Source organism: Sminthopsis crassicaudata, chromosome 3 (assembly GCF_048593235.1).
Source record: "Sminthopsis crassicaudata isolate SCR6 chromosome 3, ASM4859323v1, whole genome shotgun sequence".
Taxonomy (NCBI): Eukaryota; Metazoa; Chordata; class Mammalia; order Dasyuromorphia; family Dasyuridae; genus Sminthopsis; species Sminthopsis crassicaudata.
This window is the reverse complement of record NC_133619.1, coordinates 615,100,621-615,124,285: the sequence shown is the minus strand read 5'-3', so window position 1 is coordinate 615,124,285 and position 23,665 is coordinate 615,100,621. Positions and strand designations below refer to the sequence as shown.

Here is a 23,665-nt window from a genome sequence, read left to right as displayed (position 1 = left end):
TATTGTAAGTACTGGAATCTCACATACATGTATAGGGTCAGAGAAATCTGGGATGGAAAGAGTAATAAAGGGACATTTCAATGTTATGGGTATATTTTAGCTCAAAGGCAGCTCAATGTAGCTTACAACTCCTCAATTCAATAAACTCCAGTGGCTACCCATCATCTCTCCATTATCAAATATGAAATTCTTTGGCTTTTAAAGCCCTTCACAACTTCTCCCTCCAACTCCCACCTTCCCCGGCACCTGAGGGCTTACATTTTCCTCCCTCCGCTCCCTAGTCACCTGGCTGTTCCTCACATATAACACTCTGTTTTCTGTCTCTGGGCATTTTCTCTGGCTGTCCCTCAGCCTAGGATGTTCTCCCTCCTCATCTCTGTCCCCCAGTTTCCTTGGCTTCAAGCTGAAGATACAATTGCACTTTTTACCGGAAACTTTTCCTGAACCACCTTAATGCTAGTGCTGTCTCTTTTGATTATCTCCAATTATGTGCATATATAATTAGATACATATGTATATGGAATAATATACACAACATATAGTGTCATTATATATAGTATCTTTCTATATATGTACATATACACATACATACTATATATATACATATATATATATATATATATAAACACCTATATATAGACACAATAGATGCAACTTATCTGTATCTTTTTTTTTTTTTTATATTTCATTAATCTAAAAGCTCCTTCAAAATATTTTCTTGCCTTTCTTTGTACCTCTAGCTTTTAGCACAATGCCTGGCACAGAATAGGAACTTAATAAACTCCTATTTACATGTTGCTTTAAATTAAAAAATATATTAAATTTTGCCTTCAACCTCAGTGTCTTCGTCTGTAAAATGGGATCAGTATTTGGGCACTTTTTTCCCTAACAGGGATGTGAGAAAGTGTAAACCTTAAAATTCTTTAAAAGGGAGAGTTATTATTATTCTAGATGCTCAGAGCAAGGAATGCAATTGATATTATCTCTGGGAGTAAGGTAAAGGCTATAGAAGATAAGAGGCCACTAAGGAGTACAGTGGATAACTTTAGATCTGGAGTTATGGAACATGAGTTCCAATCCTGCTTTAGATATTTACTAGTTGAATGGCCTTGAGCAAGTTGGTTAACCTCTCAGTCTCAGTCTCCTCATTTGTAAAATGGATATTAATAATATTAGTATTAATGATGCTATAATAATATTGTTATAGCAATGGGTATTTTTATTTTATTTTTATTAATGCACATTATTTTGCAAATATTAAAATGTTATATAAATGATAGCTGTTATAATAATAATAAATAATGTTATTAATTAATAAGTTGTTATAATACAGTGAATAATTAGCAAGCCAAGCTAACTAGAGATTTGAATCATCCAAACAGTCAATATGCAATCTAGGTAGGGGTGGAAGAATATATCCCTTCTGGAACCATATCTGATCCATTGTATTGACTTCTGAGAATGAGAAGATCTGGGTTTGAATTTCAGCTCCACTGCTTAATAAAGGTGTGACCTTGGCTAGTCACCTAACTCCTCTCCACCTCAGTTTCTTCATCTGTAAAATGAGGAGGTTTGGGCTAGATGGCCTTGTCAGCCCTATCTGGCTGTAGAATCTATGAATTCCGATCAATGTCTTCACATTTCTAGTGGCTTGGAGGGGGTGATGAGGAAGGGGACTGAACTGCTTACCATGTTGGGGAAATAAGCCATGGCTTGGCCATCCTCATTTAACTTGAACAGAGCTGGGAGATCAATGATATCTTTCTCTGTCAACCCTAGTTCCTTTTTCAGGATGTCCCGGTTCCAATCCAGGCAACGCTGAGGAGAAATTGAGGGAGGGGAGAGACAGCAGGTGTAAAAATATACTTTGACAGAGTTGGAATACTGGAAGAGTTTCTAGAACCCCAAAGTTGACATCTTGGGCTAATCATGACCATTCTTTGGGATTAAGTTTCCTACTTTATAAAATGAAGACTATAAAAATTGGACTAGTTGGCCCATTTTTGGTTCTGGATCTAGGATTTTATGATTATTATCTTTAAATGATCCAGCCTCTAATAGGAGTCCCAAAATAATAGTTTAAGGATCACTGAGATCCCAGTATAGTCTTTAATGACTCTCTTCTTTCTGATTTTCCATCACTCTCAGGGGGAGAATGAGAAAGAAGAGAAAAGACCAAACTAAGAAACAGCAGCCCTAAATCTCTGTGTGTGTGTATCTCTCTGTGTATCTATGTTTGCGACTGTGTCTGCCCCTCTCCCCCCATTAATAATCGATATACTAACTGTTTTGTCAGGGAATATATTGTTGTGATTGTTTTGAATGATTGTGTATATTGGGAAATTCCTACTGTGTAACATCAAAATGAATCAATACATTCTAAAAAGAAATGAGAACCAAAATAAAATTGAATTAAAAAAATGAGAATCTTCACATAGTCCTAACAAAGTTAACTTGAAAAATTCTGTACCATCCATGCAAAGATAGGCAAGTGAACATGAGATTTAATAGTTTAAAACTGTACTAAGATTTTTGGTATACCCTGACTAAGTTTGGTACACTCTTGACTGTTTCCCCCATCAGGATGTAGCCTCTAACACAGTCCACTTTGTCTCTATTGTGATACATGATGCTATTCACAAGAATAGCCCTGCCTGCTTCCAGTGTGTTCTTAGCCCTCCATGGACCAAGGAATGCCCATATTATACTTCATTCTCACATTCCCAATAGGCAAAATCCTGAGCATTTATGCTCCCTATGCCCACAGGGACTTCTCCGTCCCCATGTCCCTCCTTTGGAAAACAGTTCCTATCCTTTGATCACTTATCTATTGGGAACTGCTGCTGATATTATTATACATTTGTGTTCATTCCCTACCTACACTGAATCTCGGACTTTTACCTTACCCCATCTTCTCACCATTTGGGCTCCTCTTTTTATTCTATCTTCATTGTCTTTCTATGTGCAAATCTTTTAAAAATGGCATATGATTGAAATTAACCTATTCCCCATGCCATTCCTAATGGATAAAGCAATGGGATCTGGGGCTGGCTCCGAGAGGGATCCAGCAGGTTGTTGCCGTTCTGCTGCCCCAGGCTCTAGGTTCGGCCCTTACCTGGGCATACAGGTTCTGCTGCACCAGATTCTCATTGGACAGGATCTTATTGATGGTAATGCGTTTGTTGCTCATGCCCCCCAAGCCTGCAGAAGGGGAAAGGACAGGAAGATTATAGTCTGAGACTCCAGGCAGAGTCTTGGAAATCTCAGTCGTTCCCTGTGATCCTACGGGCTAAGTGAACACGCCAGGCTGGATAGAGCCTTGTGAGATTCTTTTGGGTGGAACTCGGATGATGATCCAGGAAAGAGATACTGAGAAAGCGTAATTGAACAGGTTGTAATAATCCTGGGTAATCTCACAAGATAATCCTGTAGGACTTTATGGGAATCAAAGGAAATAATGACAATAAAGCATATTTTAAACCATAAAGAATTAAAAATGTCAGCAATGATTATTTCTATTGTAGAAATCTTCCCTGTGGGCCTAGCAGAATGCCATGCATTTAATCCACATCTTTTAATGGCAGAATCAGAGCTTCCATCCTCCCCAGCTTCATGGACCATCCAACTAAAACACCCCTTGTTTATATCTCCATGGCACTCCATTGTGTGGTTTATCTTTTCCTCCCACCTAACATCTCATTCCCTGGCACAAGCTCCAGGGCTCTGGGTCACTTACCTTTGAACAAGATGGCTTCTCCATGCCCTTGTTTTTGCTTTTCCCGGAAGAGCTTGTAGCAGGCGGAGGTACTGGCCATGAGCAGCCGGAATTCCTAAAGGAGAGGCCACCCGGGAGGGCCATGGAGCAGCGGGGAGGAGACAAAGGATGAGGGTCACAAGGAACATCCTGATATGATACCTTCCCCTAATAGACCCTTCTCATTCCTCATCATATCTCTAGGTGGTAGGAAGCCAGCAGGGATAATTTTTCCCTTTTCAGAGAGAGGAAAAAAGTGAGACAGAGAGAGAGAGGAGAATTGGCTTTCCAGGGGAAACTGCCAAATTATTTGACATTTGACATTAGACATTATCTCTGTTGTCTTCCAACAAAGTGAGATGTAGTTGTTCCAGAGGTTGTTTTTATTGTCCTTTTCTCCTATAAGAACAATTCAGGTCTGGGTTTGGGATCAGAGCATAGAGGCAGGGTAGAAGATCCTCCCTCAAACAGCTGTACCAATTCCCAGAAGGCCAGGTAGAATTGTTAGAGCCTTAGGTCTTGGTCACCCATTCTTCTTGAGCCTGACTCAAGGCTCTAAGCAAATATCTCTTGATACAGTGATAAGAACTCTGGCTCTGGAAGCAGATGACCTGGGATCAAATTCGACCCTTGCCCTTGAGGCCTCCTGCCTATGTGAGCTTGGACCCACCTCCTGGGCCTCAGTTACCTCACTTATAAAAATGAAGAGGTGGGGCCATCCTGGACACCAAGGTTTCTTTCAGCCTTAGTTCTAAGATGTGCTGACTAGTAATAGCTTTCTTTGTAGGACTCTGATGAGAAATGCAGTATGCTATTATACCCATTTTGCAGGTGACAAAATTGAGTCTCAAAAGGATTAAGTGGCTTACCCTTTAGCCTTATATTTAGTATATGTTACTACTGGGATAAAAGTCCAGGTTCTTTTGAGTATAAATTCAAAATCTAGGGCTAGAATGGGCCTTGGAATAGTCACTTCCCTCCTCTTTTTCATATATTAGGAAACCGGGATCAGAATAGGAGATTGCTTAAGGTCACACTGGCAGAAGTGGAGGTAAGGGGCGGTGCTCTAACTATTGCTCTGCCCTGCCTCTCATGGGGCTGCTTTTTCAAGGGTGATGTGATCTTGTTCATGGAGACATCCAGGTTTCACCAAGATTCTACCAGACACACATAGCTCCCAGCCTGCTTCCTCCTTCCTCCCCTCCCCTTTCCTCCCTGGGGACACTATCCTGTGATGGCAAAGACCAGCAGATCAGTCCCTGGGTTCTGTGCTTACCTTTTTGTTAGGGATGGGCACAAAGGTCATAAATTCATCCACGTGGCCAACGATCAGCCAATCAGAATAGAGCTCCACAGGTGCCTGTACTAATTGTGCTTGCAGGAAATCTCTCACGACCTTTGTCATCCGTCTCCCACCAGACCTGGGGATGGGAGGGTTAAAGATGGAGGAAAAGGGCATCAGAAGGGCTTCCCTCCTTGCCTCGTCCCCTTCATCAAGTCTGGAAAATTCTCATGTGATAACAGCTCAGATTTATTTACAGGGTGTCCCCAAAATCTTATTTAGTCTGGTATGACTTTTTGTGACCCCATTCGGGGTTTTCTTGGCAAAGATACTGGAGTGGTTTGCCACTTCCTTTTCTTGATCATTTTACAGAAGAGGAAACTGAGGCAAACAGGGAGAAGTGACTTGCTCAGGATCACACAGCTAGGAAATATCTGAGGATGGATTTGAATTCAGATCTTTTTGATTCCAGGCTCACCATTATGTCATCTAGCTCCCTTCTAAAAATCTTAGTCCAGTTTTAATCTTCAATAATTTAAACAGTAATTAATAATAATTGGGATGCACTGGAGTGCTTTTAAAGTTCATAAAACATTTTATTCCCAGTAATCCTGTGAGGTAAGTCATGTGTGTATATTCTCTCCCATTTTACAGATGGGGAAGCTGGGGCTCATAGGAGACACAGTGACTTGCTCAAAATCACATAAACTAGTAAGTTACTATGTTGTTACACAGCTAGTAAGGGTCAAAATCAGAATTACAGTTTGCTCTGGCCCTTGGCCCATGTCCACAGGCTTGCAGCTGCATATCGATTTAGAAAACCACAAATCACCATTAACTATACTGTGTTGTATTTTTAATTATGATGTTAAACATTTTCTTAGTAGATTTTAATGTCCAATTTTCATAGCAAGCCTTGAGTTTGATATTACTGATGTAGAGGAGAGAAGTCTGGATTTGCAGCCAGGAAGAACTGACTTCATACCTTGTCTCTTTTACTTATCAGCTGTGTGAGCATGGAAAAGTTGCTTAATAAAGAGAATCGGTATTTACACAGCACTTAATCTTGCAAAACACTTTGTCTCCTTTTTGATCCTCACAACAGTTCTGGAAAGTCAACATTATTATATTCCCATTTTACAACTCAGATAATTGAGGCAGATAGCACTGAAAATGACTTGCTTAAGACCCCACAGGTAGCAAATGTTTGAAGCAGAATATGAACGCAAGTCCAGACCCAGGCACTAAATACTTGTAGACTAATTGCTTTTTGTTCCATTGTCCTTTGGGGACACTGTTAGGGAGTTCCCAGCACGGTGTTTTTTCCCCGTGATTTTACTACCTCCAGGAACAATTTGGACATGTTGTCTTTTTCCTTAAATTTTGTCTGATTTTAGTTCAAAGATTAAAGGCCTTTCTTTGTATTGAGAGGAATGAGGCTTTTAGAGATTGAATAATTATCTTAAAAATAAGAGAATTAGAGGCCCCTAGATGTCAAAGGACAGATTACACCAGGAATTTAAACTCAGACAATTACTAACTGTGTGAACCTGGCCAGGTGTCTCTATTTGCCTCAGTTTCCACAACTGTAAAATGGGGATAATACCTCACAGGCAAGTCTTCCCATATATTATATGGGATAATAATATATTATTATATGGCAGATTATATAAGTATATATTATATGGGATAATGATATATTGTGATATAATATATAAACATGTGGGATAATATTTTATTATATAGCATATAAGTATATATTATATGGGATAATGCTATATTACGATGTGGTATTTTATATAAGCATATACTATATGGGATAATGATATATTATTATATAGCACATTAGATAAGTAAATATTATATGGGCTAATGATTTATTATTATATAGCATATTATATAAGTACAAACTATATGGGACATTGATATATTATTATATAGCATGTTACATAAGTATATATATGGGATATTTATAAGTATATATTATATATACACACATATATAATGTTATATTTGATAAGTATATATATATATATATATATACATACATACATATATATATATATATATATATATACTTTTTTTTTTCCCTGAGGCTGGGGTTAAGTGACGTGCCCAGGGTCACACAGCAGGAAGTGTTAAGTTCTGAGGCCAGATTTGAACTCGGGTCCTCCTGACTTCAGGGCTGGTGCTCCATCCACTGCGCCACTTGGCTGCTCCTGTTATGTATACTTATCAGTATATACAGGACAGTGATATATTATTATATATGTATATAAGTATATATTATATGAGATAATGTTGTATTATAATGTGGTATATTATATAATCATATATTAATGGCATACTAAGAGCACCTAAGCTAGGAAATGTGCATTTAGAATATAAGCTCCAAGAGAACGGGCTGTTTTTGCCTCTTCGTTGCATCCTCAGTGCCTGACCCACAGTAAGCACTCAATAAATGCTTGTTGAACTGTTGGAAGTGCAGACCCCAGGCAGAGAAGACAAAGCTTACCCAGAGGAAAGAAGGTGGAAATTTCATGCATCATCAGTGGATAGTTTAGGAGTGGATCAGAGGAAGTTCCCCAGTGATCACTCCGTGTAGCAACAACCTACTTGGCCTACGTGTAAAGCTGGCCCCGCTGGGAGCTTTGCCGGCTTAAGGGCTGTCTTACAGAGGGAAGCTGCTGCCGATGAGGATCCTGCCCAGGGGGTACTCCTTGCCGTTCACCGTCACAGGGGGGCTGACCTCCAGGTTCCCAAAGGAATCCAGGCTGGTGACTTCCTCAAAGAGTGGCTCCCGGGTGACATAGCCAAAGTCTGGGCCCTGCGCAGACAGCACACTTCATTAGCCTTCCTCCTCCACTAAGCACATCCACTATTCCCCTGCCCACGCGTTTGCTCAGTTCTGTGCAACACTCAGTTACGTGATGGATGGATTTGACAAGATCTGCTCATCATCCCTGTCCAGCTGGATCCCAGGCCTTGAGCAGGAAGGATGTGGGGGTTGGGGCAGACATGGGATGGAGTGTGACATTAAGTGTGAATCTATGACAGGGGTTCTCTGTGAATGTTTTAAAAAATGTTGATAACTATATCAATAGTTTGGATTTCCTTTGTTATCCTCTATTTTATTTGATGGGATTTAAAAGCATCCTTCTGAGAAGGGGTCCTGAGAAGGACTTCCCCAGACACTACCAGAGGACTTGGTTTAGGACACAAGACTGTCAGACCTCATCCTATATTCTAAAGTTAAACAATCATGAAGCAGTATAGCATGGTGGAGAACACCCTAGAGTCAGGAAAAAAGATATACGGGATCTCAGATGAGGAAGGGACGTCAGAAGTCACCTCAGCTAGGAACCCCCTTTACAACACAGCTCATGAGGCTCTTTGGGTAGTGGGTGGACTTGGAGACAGGAAAATCTGAATTTGATCCAGCCTCAGACACTTATTAGATAAGACATTTAGCCTGTCTGCCTCTCTAAAGTTGGGGAACTGGCCTCTGAGGTCCTTTCTAATTTAAAATCTATTCTCCTATTCCTCCTTGCAGTGAGGAATACTCCATTACCTCCCAAGATGGCCCCTTCCATTTTCGGATACTTCTGCGTTAAGCAAATTTTCATTTTTGTCCTTGTATCCCTAGTGCTTAGCATAGTGTCTAGCAGTCACTTAAGAAATGCTTATGGTTGGATTAATTGATTACTTAGAGCCTAAGGCAGATTCTTTGAAACTACCCATTGCTTCTAGTTCTGATCTTTGGGGTCAGGACGAAAAAGTCTAAGCCGTCTTTTCTATCTGAGCCTTACAAATAATAATGAGGAGGAGGAAGTCCTTGATCAAGGGAGTTCCTTGAGCATCTTCATGAGCTTATAGGATGGTGAGCCTTTGTTCGGGATTTTGTATCATATATATATATGTATAATGATAATGATATATATATATATATATATGTATATATATATATATATAAAATTTCTGGTTAGTATTTTCCATAGCACAGTTGTATCTCTAATAACCCCAAGTTCCAGAGTCCTAGAATCTGATTTTTTATTGAAAGAAGAAGAATTTATGGGTAGAGATGGACTCTTGGGTCTAGAAGTGCATCATGTATGTGGTCCTCACAAAGAGTCAGATGTGACTGAAAGTAATGAACAAGACACTCAAATGTCAATTGAAAATCCCTCTTCTCTTTTCAGAGTAAACATTCCTAATTCCTTCAACTGATCCTCTTAGGGTATGATCCCAAGGACCTTGACCCTCCTGATTGAATTTTGCTGAATACTCCCCAGTTTATTAAAATCCTAAAATGTGATGTCCACAACTGAACACAGTCATTCTAGTGTGATCTGACCCTGGCAGAGAATTTTCAGACCATTCATTCCTGTCTTCTGGATGCTCTGTTTCTTTTAATGAAATTTAAGATTGCATTTTCTTTCTTGGCTACCAAATCATTCTGATGACTCAACCTGAGCACGTAATCTGTTAAGACCAGGGCCTGAATCCAAGTTCTGCTACCTACTACTTGTGTGATCTTGGGCAAGCAGTTTAAACTCTGTGGGCCTTAATTTCTATCTGTAAAATGGGTTTGTTTTGTTAAATGATCTCTAGAGTCCACTTCAGTTCTCAATTCCGTGAGTCTATTAACTTTTCTGGGCCTTAATTTTGAATGTTTTGAGTGACCTGGAGTCAAACCACATGGTTTTGGATCCTAGCTCTCTCCCTTTGCTATATGATCTTGGGCAAATCACTACATTAGGGACTTGGTCTGATCATCTGTAAAATGAAGGGGGTCGGACTAGAAGGCTTCTAAAGCTCCAATTCTCTGATCTCTAAGGTTGCTTCTATTGAAACTCTACCCAGGAGGTGTCGATTATACTTGGGATCTCTCATGTAAGCAATGCCATCATTGGGCCTGGGGCCAAGTTCCAGTTCCCTCTGCTATTGTGGGCCCCGAGTGACAAAAGGCAGGGAAGGGGGTGGGAGGAATTTGTCCTATGACTGTCATGTTGCAATTCTCCATGACTAGTCACTCCCGGAGGTGCAGACAAATAACAAGAGCTTAGCACGTTCTCGCCTTGACAATCATCACTGGCCAAGTGGGCAAGGTGGGGCCCGGACGTCTGGGGCAGCTGTGGAGCTTTACAATGACGGGACCGGGCGTGAAGCATAAAGCTGACAAAGTCGACCTGGCCCGAGCTCCTGGGAATGATGACAGCTCCGAGCTCTTGGCCTTGGACCATGTTAAGGACACTAGAAACAAACGGAGATAGAGGAGGGGAATTGTGAAGTGTTAGTCCCAGCCTCCATCTCTACTGGGCTCTTGGTGCTATTATATCACTTTGTGAGGGAGTGGAGAGTCCGGGCTGAGGGTCAGGAATGCCTGGATTCAAATCCTACTTCAGATACTTACCAGGGATATAACTCTAGGCAAGTCATTTTAATCCACCTAGCTTTTACTTGTAAAGGGAAGGGATTAGATGCATTCCTAGATCCAAATACAAATGAGGAAACTGAGGCTGAGAGAAATGAAATGTCCCCAACTGGCATGAGGCAGGATTCAAATTTAGGGCCTTGGACATAAGATTAGAGGGAGGTGAGCCCTGTTCCCACCACTCCTGATGTCCCATTTCCTGCAGGTCCTTCCTTGATCTTGTAGTTTTCTGGCCCCAAATTGTCAAATCTCTAGAGATCATAGAATGTTAGATCTGGAAGAGATCCTAGAGAACATTAAATCCCCATTTTACGGAGGCCACAATTGAGGCCCAGGGAAGTCAGATAACTTCCTATAATCATACAGTTAGTGGTAGCCTGGAATCAGAATCCAGCTCTCCTGATGCCGCGTGCAGAGGGCATTTTTCTGCTTGGCCAATTGATTACATAAAGGGAAGGAGAGTGAGTGATCCTGTTAGGTTTTAGAACTGGGAAGGACTTTGAACATCATCAAGTTTTACAGGTGAGGAAACAGACCCAGACTTGACCAAGGTCATAAAGCAGCGAAGTAAGGAAGATTTTGCACCCGGATCTTCCAGGACCTGGAAGCTGCTTTTTACCCAGGTTTTTTGCCTCCCCTCATGGCCTCCCATGGCTCTGTAGTTGAATGATGAACCTCCTGTCTTTAAACAGAGGCAACAAGCCCTAGAGAATCTTACCAGGAGCTCTTTCACCGGGAAGTCTTTCAGGTTCCCATCCCGTGGGGAATCTAGGACCACAGGGAAGCCCTTGTGGGGAGCATCAATGTAGCCAAACTCAACTTCATCCTGTTTGGGGGAGTGAAATGAGACATCATCAGGCAAGCCTGGGGAGAAGGGGGCTGGTCGGTTAGGTAATTCTGCCCATCTGGGTTTGCAGTACTGTAGAACAGCCTCCACTAGGGGGCAGCCAGACTTCAGCCTGGGCTAACCTGCGGTTGAGGCTGGAGCTAAGGACCACTTTGCCTCCTCCCCCTTTTCTCCTCCCCCCCCCAATTTGAATCACAGCATCCATCTCTGTGCAGAAACATACCTCCTCCTGGTCCAAACTACCATATGACTCTCCTCCTCATTCCCTATCATTTTTCATTAACTCTAATTGTCTCTGCTCAAGGCATTTCTCCCAAGCTGGAGATAGCCCCAACTAAGATGCTATCTCCTACAGGAAGTCCCCTATCTCCCCCTTTTTTCCCCCAACCCTCCTTCATCCTGAAGATGATTTCCCCCTTCACCAAATTTTCATTCATATTTTTCTTGGACTTTCTCTCTGTCTCTCTGTCTCTGTCTCTGTCTCTGTCTCTCTGTCTCTCTGTCTCTCTGTCTCTCTGTCTCTCTGTCTCTGTCTCTCTCTCTGTCTCTGTCTCTGTCTCTGTCTCTCTCTCTCTCTCTCTCTCTCTCTCTCTCTCTCTCTCTTTCTCTGTCTCTGTTTCTGTCTGTCTCTGTCTCTGTGTCTCTGTCTCTCTCTTTCTCTCTCTCTCTTTCTTTCTCTCTGTCTCTGTCTCTCTGTCTCTGTCTCTCTGTCTCTGTTTCTCTCTCTCTCTCTGTCTCTGTCTCTGTCTCTCTCTTTCTCTCTCTCTCTTTCTCTGTCTCTGTCTCTCTCTCTGTCTCTCTCTGTCTCTCTCTGTCTCTGTCTCTCTGTCTCTCTCTCTGTCTCTCTCTGTCTGTCTCTCTCTCTGTCTCTTTCTCTCTCTCTCTCTTTCTCTCTCTCTCTTTCTGTCTCTCTGTCTCTCTGTCTCTCTCTGTCTGTCTCTCTGTCTGTCTCTGTCTCTGTCTCTCCTGTCTCTCTCTGTCTCTCTGTCTCTCTGTCTCTCTCTCTCTCTCTCTCTCTCTCTCTCTCTCTCTCTCTCTCTCTCCCTCCCCCCCCCACTTGTGTCATATTTATTTAATAACAACAATAGTAGCAAACATGTCTACATCACTCCAGGGTTTCCAAAGCATTTTACACATATCTTATCGAGTCCCCCGACAATCCTAGAAAGGAGATGCCATCTATGAATCCCATTTTATAGATGAAGAACCGAAGCTGAGAGAAGTTATGTGACTTTAAGCTTACACAACTAGCAAATATCCGAGGCAGGATTTGAACCAAGAGCTTCCCTAATGCCAATTCGAGGACTTTGTCCATTACTCCATTTGGGGTTTACTATTTATGTTCCCTTTCCCCCTCGCTTCTTTACAATCCCATTAAATCATAAGCTCTTTGAGAATAAGATCGATGTCATGTCTCTCCATCTGTCCACTGAGCTTGAATATCATGAGTATAAGAAAGGTTTGTACAGCTGAATGATTGTGACCAAGCCTGGTTTTGAAGAAGGACTAAGAAAACGGATTTCTCCATTCTTTTGCAGAAATGAGACCTTGAGGCTGTGGCACGGGCAACAAAGCAAATTCTGTCAGACTCAGTTGAGATGATGCAGTGCTTATTTCTCCCCTCTTCTAAAAAGTTTTTTTTTCTTACAAAGATCAATCTCTGGGTAGAGGGATATATTAGGCAATGGAATGTCAAAACAAAATTTAAAGCCGGACACTCATGAAGATAATTTATTCTGTCATTATATAGGCTCCCCCCCCCCTCAGGCAAGTGGGGTTAAGTGACTTGTTTAGAGTCATACAGCTTGGAAGTGTTAAGTGTCTGAGACCAGATTTGAACTCAGGTCCTCCTGACTTCAGGGCTGCCCTTAGGCTTTTCTTGAAATGGAAATTCATTCCAGGTCATACAGCAAATGTTGATCTTCATATCAATGAAATCAGGTCTGATGGGGGGGGGGAATGGTCAAGAAACATGAGAAGGTGTAAGAGGAGAAATCTTGAATGGGCTGTGATCTGTCTCCATTTGGAGGATGACCTGGATTAATGAGGTCACAGGACCAAGGAAGTATTGGAGAGTGATTAAAATGATTGGAGCAGTTATCATAAATCAAACTCACGGCCATTTTACAGATTTAAAGAATGTCAGAATTGGAAAGGACCTCAATGGATATATACTTCAACCAATAATCTTAGTGGATCTAGAGTCAGAAAGACATGAATTTGAATCTGCCTTGGACACTGGACAAGTCACTTAACGATTCTACACCTCAGTTTACCTAACTGTAAAATCATGAAAAGAATAGCATCTACCTGCTTGCCTTCTGAATGAATGGGTGAGGGGCTGAAGGAAGAGAATTAGGAACTTAAAATAAAAAAAATGATTATAAAAATCCCATCAAACACCTTTCTGCTCCCATGATTTCCCCCCACCTAAGAATAGTATCTACTTTACTAGATTGTTGTGAAGATCAAATAAGGTAACACATGTAAAGTGCTTTGCCGGTCTCCGAGCTCTTTTCTATATAAACTCTAGTTAGTTACTAAGAATGTCCCCCATGTTTCTGACTCTGTCCCAGCTGAGGCCTTCTCACCTGAATCCAACGATCCCCGCGGTTCATATACTGAAAACAGATCTTCAGCTTGCAGTTGGTTTTCTCTATCAGGTTCCTTATCTCCTTGAGGAACAGGTAATTATCCTTCATGCTGAGCGGTGCCAGAGGGAGCAGGGAGAGGAGAAAAGAGAAGAGCAATGAGGGACCGAAGCTCACCGTGGGAGACAGCTAGATCAGTGTGGGTGCTCCCAGATCCCTCTAGTAGGTCTTTAGGAGAAGAGATCAGGAATATAACTCAAGCTGTCTCCTAAATCCAGACATGCACTTCATGCTAATACAGTGATCAACTAGAAGAATGGGAAAAATACTCGAAAGGGTGACCTTATCACTTCCAAGTCCAATCAAATTTTGAAGACTAAGATCTGTTTGGTGGGATTATTCTAGAGTGAGGGTGATGGACCCCACCAGGAGGTGTCTTTTTCAGCCTGGGACATCTATTATCAATCAGGTATTGGGTCAAAAAACGGAGAATACAATTAACTGGAAATGATTCCTATTTTCTCTGAGTGCAAATCCTATGCTATTTTTCATTTATCTTCTCTACCTTCTTTTATGGTTTGACCAATATGGGTTTGAGTGCTCATTCCTCGAGAGGCAGTGAACTAATGCTGTATGGGGCAATCCTGTCAACCTCTCCGCCTTCAAGGAACGTATCTGACCAATTAGAGCGGAATCTCTATTATTCTTATGATGGGTGAAGAAGAGGGGTAACTTAAGGTCTCCATCACGGCTGTACTTTGACTTGCTTATTTCCCAAGGATTGAGGGATAATGAAAGCTTCACCTGGACCTCTCAAAGCATTTTTGAGCCTCATTTATGGGGAGTGTCCCAGCTGATCCAAAGAACACTCCTGGTAATTCCAATGGTCAGCCACCCCCTCGCTAGGTACAACAAACTTTGCATTACCTGCACACTAAAACTGATAAAGGAGGCAGAGTATTTGGAGTCATGATCCATGGGGCCACCCGGAAAGTCACCGTGTCTGTGAAGATTGGAGTTTGGGGAAGTCCCTAGGAGAGAGAATGGTGAGAGAAGATGGTAATGAGGATGCTCTCTGGATAAGTCATCTAAAACCAAAGATTTATGGGAGAACCATTAATTCTTAATTAACCTAAGTACTTATCCCACTTCAATGGTGACATTTGTAGTGGCTCAAACTGATATGTTTTCCTCTCTGTAGAATGATACTCCCAAGCAAATCAATAACTAGGGTAGACTTTTGGGCACTTTGCTCAAGTGCTGAGCTTGGAGGGCAATGATAATTCTTATCCTTGGGCAGCATAGAAATAAAAAATCTTAGCCCTCTATCAAGGATAAAGCTCCTCTCCCTCCCCTTCTCTTTTTTGATCCTATGGCAAGGGTGGTTGGTTCTCCCTCAATGGGGCAGAATCTCCTCACAACAACTAAGGGCACGCTGGTTGCTCCAGCACGAAAATTTCTGGTTAAGGTTCTTCTCCTGAGCCTTTAAGTTTGTTGAGAGTCTTCACTTTTGATTGTCCAGCAGTAATAATGGGCTGTTCTGAGTTATTTGTACTCTTTTCTTTCCCCTCTGTTCAAATCCTCCTTAACTGGCCAGGGTTTAGGAGAGGCGACCCAAGGCGAGGGGTCACAATCAGAGTTAGTGGTCCGTGTTCACAGTTAAAAGTGAAATCTGGGGTCAGGGAATGGTTTTCCTCTGTACAGTTAACTAACCCATAGAAAGCTTATGACCATGGGTATAATATTAGTCAGTATGGTCAAGGTGAGAGATCAGACCTGAGCTTGAGTCTCAACACAATTTACAGAGTAATATTCTATGTAACCTCTAGAAAATTCACTTCAGCTCTCTGAGATGTAGTTTTCTCAACTGTAAAATGGGGGATAACAAACCTTATATTCCCTCCCTCACAGGATTATTGGAAACCAGCAAGGATTTTTAAGCTATAAAGTGTTCTCTTCTTCTTTGTAGATGTGGGGGATCATGGGTATGGAACATTGCATACATTACATCTATTGGTTAATATGTTGGTTAATTTTGAATTCTTTCCTCCTCTTCCTCTTTCTTTCTTTTTACTTCTTGGTTACAAGGGATGGCTATCTGGTTTGGAGAAGGGAGAGGGACATGTTGGGAAAGGAACATAAGAAAATTTTGACATTTGATAAAAAAAGATTCAAAAATTTTCAAAAGTGTAAAATCCTCTGGAAATAAGCAACTTCATATAGGCACACAGTAGACATTTGATACACACATTATCTGATTAGAGTTTGCTGCTCACTAAACAATTAAGTCTATTATTTGAGAACTAGACCTATTCTGATTTAAGGGTGGAAGGGCAGGAAGTAGGCTGGTCCCTTAGTGTCAGAGCTCAGGAAAAGCTGGACCATCTGAAATTTCCTAGTATTTTAAGCAAGCATGGGATAGTGAGAAAAGGGGCTGCATTTGAAGTCAGAACACTTGACTACTATTTCTTTGTTATGTGCATCATCTCGAAAATGGGGATAATAACTCTAACTATATAAGGACTTTGTAAACTTTAAAGCTCTATGGAAATGGGAAGAGCAGAGAGGCAACTTTTCTGGCCAACCAATTTTCTCAATGGGGTAGAGAAAAAAGGGGCCCTAAATTCAAATCCTGTTTCTGCCATTTATTCTCCAAAGTAACTTTGAACAAATCAATTCCTCATCTGTAAAATGGATTGGACTAAATAGACTCTAAGTTTTAAAAGTCTGAAATGAATTATTAGCATGTTTAGTAGTTGAATTGAGGGATGAGACTGAAGGCAGAGATTGATAGCAGACTTGAGGCCTGGGGTATATTTGGTGGGGAGTTCAAGCCTAAGAGTCTGCCCCTGTTGGCCCTTTCCTGGGAAGGATGGGAACAATGTCCTGACTCCTGCCATCTTGGAGAATGGCCCACTTGGATTTGGGGATACCACCTCTCTCCTTTCCTTCCCCCTCCTTCTTTCTTCTTCCATCTCCTGGGAAGCTCTTCCACCTCCCATTCCTTTTCATGGCCCATGCCCTCTCACCTCCATCAGGAGTTCCAGCAGGGTGACATGGATGGAGACCAGGCCCGAGAAACTCTCATCAGGAAATCGAAGGCCTTCCACAAAGAATTCTAGCTCAGCTTTGCCACCTGTGTACTTTACCACGTGGAAGAGCTTCTGCCGGCCGAGAATGTGCATGTAACGCTGCCCGAAGAATGGGTCTGGAAGGTATATGGACTGTTAGCAAGAGAAAGAGCAGGAGGAGGACCCCTTGGAGGAACCCAACCAAGGTGGGAAGAGAATTCTTAAATGCAACTAGGATAACTGAGTAGTGAAGGAATGAGAAGAGGAAAGAGAATAGAAACGTGTCCTATAGTTAGGATGTGAAAAGTTATCTTTGCCAACTTAAGATACCTCCTGGAACAATCCAGTGGCTTGAGTTCAAGGCCACTTGTCTCTACCAGCCCCAGGACTTTGGGCAAATGGCATCTCTGTGAACCCATTTCCTATTGATGAGTGAAGGGGATTGGTCTAGAAGATCACAGATTTGGAACTGAGAAGGACTTTAGAGATCGTTCAATTTCTTATTTTGTAGAGGAAGAAATAGAGCTCCAGAGAAGTTATTTAACTGGTCCAAGACCACCCAGTCAGTAGATAAGAAAATTAAGCTTTAAACTCTGATCCTCTGATTTTAAATCCTGAGCTCTTTCCATGAGATCCGACTGCCTTGAAGGTCTCTCAATTCTGACATTGATTATATTTTTCCCCCTAATAGTATTTTGTTTTTCCAATTATATGTAAAGATAATTTTTTTTTGGTAAGATTTGAATTCCAAATTTTTCTCCCTCCCCTTTCCCTAAGACAGCCAGCAATCTGATACAGGTTATACATGTATAACATGACAATTCTGCACTAGTCATGTTGCAAAAGAAGAATCAAAACAAAAGGAGAAAAATAGGAGAAAGAAAAAACAAAAACAAAAACAAAAAACATGGGAAAATAGACTGCTTCCATCTGTATTCAGATTCCATAGCTCTTCCTCTGAATGGTGATAGTATTTTCCATCAAGGATCTTTTGGAATTGTCTTGGATCATGCTATTGGTGAGAAGAGCTAAGTCTATCATAGTTGATCATCACAACTTTCACTGTGTCCAGTGTTGCTCACTTCACTCAGTATCAGTTCATGTAAGTCTGACATTTACTATCATAAAGTCTTTCTAATCAGTCAATTGGCAAGCATACATTAAGTTCCTGTTACGTCCCTCTATACATTGCTCCATATAATTCTTTTAGTTGCAAAGGAAGTACTAGTAGGCATTGGTAGAGGGAATGTCCTTATTGGGAGTTTTTAATCTCTGTCTGTCTGTCTGTCTGTCTGTTTCTGTCTCTGTCTCTCTCCCTCTCCCTCCTCTCTCCATCTCTCTGTCTCTGTCTCTTTGTCTCTCTCTTTCTCTGTATCTCTCTGTCTCTATCTTTTTCTGAGTATCTTTCTGTTTCTCTGTCTCTCTCTTTCTGTCTCTCTCTGTTTCTATCTTTGTCTCTGTCTCTCTCTTTCTGAGTCTCTCTTTTTCTGTTTCTGTCTGTCTCTGTTTCTGTTTCTGTCTCTCTCTCCCTTTCCCTCCCCTCTCCATCTCTCTGTCTCTGTCTCTTTGCCTCTCTCTTTCTCTGTCTCTCTGTCTCTCTCTTTCTGAGTCTCTATCTTTCTGTTTCTGTCTGTCTCTGTTTCTGTTTCTCTGTCTCTCTCCTTCTGTCTCTCTCTGTTTCTATCTTTGTCTCTGTCTCTCTCTTTCTGAGTCTCTATTTTTCTGTTTCTGTCTGTCTCTGTTTCTGTTTCTGTCTCTCTCTCCCTTTCCCTCCCCTCTCCATCTCTCTGTCTCTGTCTCTTTGCCTCTCTCTTTCTCTGTCTCTATCTTTTTCTGAGTCTCTATCTTTCTGTTTCTGTCTGTCTCTGTTTCTGTTTCTCTGTCTCTCTTTCTGTCTCTCTCTGTTTCTATCTTTGTCTCTGTCTCTCTCTTTCTGAGTCTCTATTTTTCTGTTTTTGTCTGTCTCTGTTTCTGTTTCTGTCTCTCTCTCCCTTTCCCTCCCCTCTCCATCTCTCTGTCTCTGTCTCTTTGCCTCTCTCTTTCTCTGTCTCTCTGTCTCTATCTTTTTCTGAGTCTCTATTTTTCTGTTTCTGTCTGTCTCTGTTTCTGTCTCTCTCCTTTTCCCTCCCCTCTCCATCTCTCTGTCTTTGTCTCTTTGTCTCTCTCTTTCTCTGTGTCTCTCTGCCTCTATCTTTCTGTTTCTGTCTGTCTCTGTTTGTTTCTCTGTCTCTCTCCTTCTGTCTCTCTCTTTCTGAGTCTCTATCTGTCTTTGCCTCTCTCTTTCACTATATGTCTCTAGACTGCATGTCTCCTTATCTATACATCTATCTACCTCTCTTTCTTTACACAAACACACACACACACGTGCATATATATGTATTCATTCATTCATTTATCTCTTTATGAATATGATCCACTAGTCCAGTAAAAAAGATGTGCCAAGGACTGTGCGGGGCACCAGGACTACAGATACCAAAGTGAGACAATAACTGCCTTGTAGGAATTCAATATTACTTAGGGGAATATCCTGTTTCCAGATAAGGAAATATATGACATAAACACACTGTGATTGGAGGTGGTATTTTTGGAGCTACCAACAATTAGGGTAGTTAGTTGATTAGTAATGAATAGAGCCCTGAGTTCGAGTTCTGCTCAGATACTTACTTACAAGCTGGGTGACCTTGAACAAATCTCTATGTCTTATTTTCCTCATTTGAAAAAATAAAATGAATCACTTATTAAGTATCTACTATGTGCCGGGCATTGTATCAAGCACTTAACAAATATCTCAAATGAGCCATTTTCCAGTTGAGGGAACTGAGGAAGATAGAGGTAAAATGACTTGCTCGATGTCACACAACTAGTGTCTGGGGTCAGACTGGAGCAGGTCTTCCCGATTCCGGGTCTGTCCACTGAGCCACCAGCTATCTAAAATGAGCGTCCCTTCTGGCTGAAGACCTAAGAGCTTGCAAGCCCAGGAAAGGCGCTGCTTGTGAGAGTTACTCAGAGCCAGGGATTCCCAGGAGGAGGTGAGGGCAGAGCTTCCAGACTTGCTGATTGTGCTCTAACCTTTGGGGCCCCGTGGCCTCTTCCTGCCCCAGGCCTGGTAATGCTCTAAGGCTTCTCTCAGTTGTGACAATCTGGGTTCCAACTTTCTCTGTTCCATCATCCCTTCCACCTTGGCCACCAACTGAATTATTTCGCCCGAAGGTGCTAAGGCTGGGCTAATCCGGGCAATTACCAATCTTACCATGGGCACAATGGCACTGCCAGGCTTTATACCCATGTTCTCAGAGACATTTCCAGTGATCCTCTGGGGAAATCTCCAACTCCAAAGGTCAGAGGGCTGAGGAGGGGGGAGAGAAAGCTGAGTCATGCCCACCGGGGACATCAGATCTTCCGATGAATGACTCTGCTTTCCCTGGGTGAGGTGAAGATTGCCAGGGCATTGACCGGGGGAGGAAAGATAGGGCCACAGCCACGGAGATTCCATTAGTCTGTGGGCCTTGCACCTTCTCTTAGTGGCAGGGACCTCTAGAGCCTGAGCCTCTGAAACTTAATAAGGTTTTACTTTCAGGGCCCTTGGCCATCTTCTAGACAGACATTTGCTGCGGGGACAATCTCAGTATTGTCCCAAGGAAACCGGACCCTGCCTCTCCACCAGAACCTTCCTACTTTTTTCCCCGCTGGCTCTCTCTCCCAGCAGAGATCAACAATGCCCTTCTGAGGAGCCTTCCTGTGTCATGGGGCCTCTGGCCTGGAGCCAGAGTTGGAGGTCAACCCGAGTCTCAGCCTTGTTCTCCCTCTCATCCTGGGATCACCGCAAGGAGATTACTGAGGTCGGCCTTCCACTTTATAACTGGAAATGACTCATTCAAAATCATACAGGTAAAAGGGGGCAAAGCTTGGCTTTGTGCCTGGGGCTTCTGACTCCAAGTCACTGTTCTTCCTGTTGGACATTATGCCTCCCCTTTCCGGGAGGAGAGGTCAGCTCTGCAAACATCTGAGAAAATGAAGAACTCTGACTTTTGCATCTGCGTGTGGCCAGGATGTATCCGATCCGGGCGACAGCCTCACTCAGATTACTTTGGTTCAGGACATGCTTTTGATGTCCATTATCCCTTTTCTAAGCAAGAATGAGAAACACATTCTAAATACTTTTAGTACAATGTTGATAGTGACTCCCTACCAATCTTCCCTAGGGACTGATGAATGGTGTCGGATTGAGTGCCTGAGTCAGGAAGCCTCGAACTCAAATCCACTTATTTGCCTCAATTTGCACCTTCAGCACAGGATGCTGAATTGGGCTTCCTGTCCTAGCTTTGTGACAGTTGGTTAGTAACTTAGAGGCTTGATTTTAACTCAGCCAGACCAGGTCCTGTATCCACTGCGCCTTGGTATATAATAAGCACTTAATAAATGCTGATTGACTAAAGGCCAGAGCCTGTGCTAAGTGCTGCAGTAACAATCCTGCCCTCACAGAGCTTACGTGCCAATGGAGGAGGCCACATACCAATAACCGGGTACCTAAGTTGAGCAGAGGGTACCTAAATTGTGCTGCTAATGTCAGAGGTTACAACTTTGGAGTCATGGAGCCCAACTCTCATTTCATAGATGAAGCAGCAGAGGAAGAGAGGTAAAAGGCTTTGCCCTGGACCACATAGTTCCTAAGGGTCAGAGGTAAGACACGAAGCCAGATTTCTATTATAAGTCCAGTGACCCCTCCACTAAATCTCCCTGCCTTGCTTAGGAAAGGCTAGAAATGAAAGGGAACCATCCATTGCATCCCCAGAAGCCAGGCCATATAGTTCAGGCAATCAGGCCTCAAGAGTTAAGAGAGCAGATTCCCTTCTGTCTTCCCAACACTCTATGCAGCAGGGGGCATTTGAGCCCATGGTCTAACGGGATACCCTTGTTGTACCCAAGAATTGCTCTATCCTCATGGCAACCTGGCCCAGAGGAGGATAAACATCAACATTTCCAGCCCAGGGTGGATGGGAGTGTCAGCCTGGCACCTAGAGGAATCCTGAGTCCCTCTGGGGTCATCACCCCGGGAGCTGGCTGCAGTTGGGTGGATCAGGAGAGTGGCAGATGCCTGGCATTGCCCTCCGCTCACTCACGCCCTCCTCCCTCCCCCCACCCCCTAGTCTGGGCTCTCCAGGTAGGTCTTTAACCCTGGCCACAGAATCACCAGATGTCTGGACTGGACATGACCTCAGAAAATCTCCATTCTGACCTGCCTCATTGTAGGGAGGTGGAAAGTGAGAATGAAAGATGGTTCTTGGAAGGGTATCAGAATCTTCTTGGCATTAGCCTTCAGGGAACTGTGAACTTTCCAGAAGAGGAGAAAGAAAACAAGCCTTTATTAAGCTCCTATTAGGTTAAGCTTTTTTTCCAAGACAATCCTGTTGACAATTATTATTATTCTCAATTTACAGGTGAGGAAATGGAGGCAGACAGAAGGAGCATAACTTACAATCACAAGTTAGTGTCTGAAACAGCTCTTTCTGACATCAGATCCAGCAACCTTACCACCTAGCTTCCTTTAAGCCTTTATAGCGTGGTCTCCCAGTTCAGGAGCCCTAGTCCTTTGACAAGTACCAGTCTGACCCCAAGGGGCGGCAGAAATGCTTCCCCCATGCTCACCCTTTCATTTCATTAACACCACTGAGTGCATGCATGTTAATGAAAATGTTCATTTTGTTCAAAAAAATGAAGTGACTTGAAAATATCCTAGGCAGATTTCTGGCTCTCTGTTCCAAGGATCCTTTCCTATAGGGCCTAAAGTACCTTGTTATTAGCATTAATCTACAGTGTTCTGTGCCCCTCAAAGGTGCTGGTAAAAATTTACTCTAGAGAGGGAAGGCAGTAGCCCATTGGGAGTGATTAACACGAGGCGGCTAGCCGGTTCAGTGGACATCGGAAGACCCCAGCTCAAAGGTGGCCCGATACCTACCAGCTGAGCAAGTTACTTCCCCTGTTGCCTCAGTTTCCTCATCTGTAAATGAGGTGGAGAAGGAAATGACAAGCCACTCCAGTATCTTTGCCAAGAGGATCCCTTAGGCAGTGTTGGTCACAAAGAGCCAGACACAACTTAACAACGACAAGGTTGAGGTTGGCCGATGGGCCATAGTCTCAGAATGCAGAGAAAGAGAGCCCCAAGGAGAGCAAACCTTGGCTTGGGAAAGTTGGGGGAATTGGGGAGAGGCCCCTGGGAGATGGAATTGGGGTGAGCTGGGAGAATACATGCAATGAAATCTTATGTTTAGACCATATCTATATTTGTAGAAGTCAGAGGTTCTTAACCTTTTTGGTGTGTGCCTTCTGAGAGCCTGTGAAGCTCTCCTTAAAAGAATGTTTTAAATATATAACAAAATACATAGGATTATAAAGTAAATCACTTATACTGAAATAGATCTATCAATATATTTTTTAAAAGTTCATGGAGCCCAAAGTAAGAGCCCCCATATAATGTCTGAAAGTTTACATATATTACCTCATTAAATTCTCACAAAAATTTTTTACAAGGTGGGCACTATCATTACCCCTCTTTTACAAATGAAAAAATTGAGGCTCAGTGAAGGTAAGGATTGGTCCTGGGTCATGTCAGGAAACTGAACTCTGGCCCTTTTGATTCTAAGTACCACGTTTCACCATTAAACCCAGGCACTGCTTACACTGTTAGG

The 23,665-nt window shown here is 42.5% G+C and overlaps 2 protein-coding genes across 2 annotated transcripts in view; one reads left to right on the top strand and one right to left on the bottom strand.

Moving 5' to 3' along the window:
• The window catches only part of LOC141564084 (protein-arginine deiminase type-1-like), a 386,771-nt gene that overhangs the window by 150,263 nt on the left and 212,843 nt on the right, over window positions 1–23,665 (top strand). The gene's annotated exons all lie outside the window — the stretch shown is intronic.
• The window catches only part of PADI2 (peptidyl arginine deiminase 2), a 63,306-nt gene that overhangs the window by 5,929 nt on the left and 33,712 nt on the right, over window positions 1–23,665 (bottom strand). The window contains exons 7-15 of the mRNA XM_074306101.1: window positions 16,938–17,116; window positions 14,836–14,939; window positions 13,909–14,020; window positions 11,189–11,296; window positions 7,712–7,863; window positions 5,031–5,175; window positions 3,737–3,830; window positions 3,116–3,201; window positions 1,690–1,818 (exon numbers count right to left, since the gene is read on the bottom strand). Of these exons, the coding sequence (XP_074162202.1) occupies window positions 1,690–1,818; window positions 3,116–3,201; window positions 3,737–3,830; window positions 5,031–5,175; window positions 7,712–7,863; window positions 11,189–11,296; window positions 13,909–14,020; window positions 14,836–14,939; window positions 16,938–17,116 (1,109 nt within the window). The remainder of the gene's footprint in view (window positions 1–1,689; window positions 1,819–3,115; window positions 3,202–3,736; window positions 3,831–5,030; window positions 5,176–7,711; window positions 7,864–11,188; window positions 11,297–13,908; window positions 14,021–14,835; window positions 14,940–16,937; window positions 17,117–23,665) is intronic.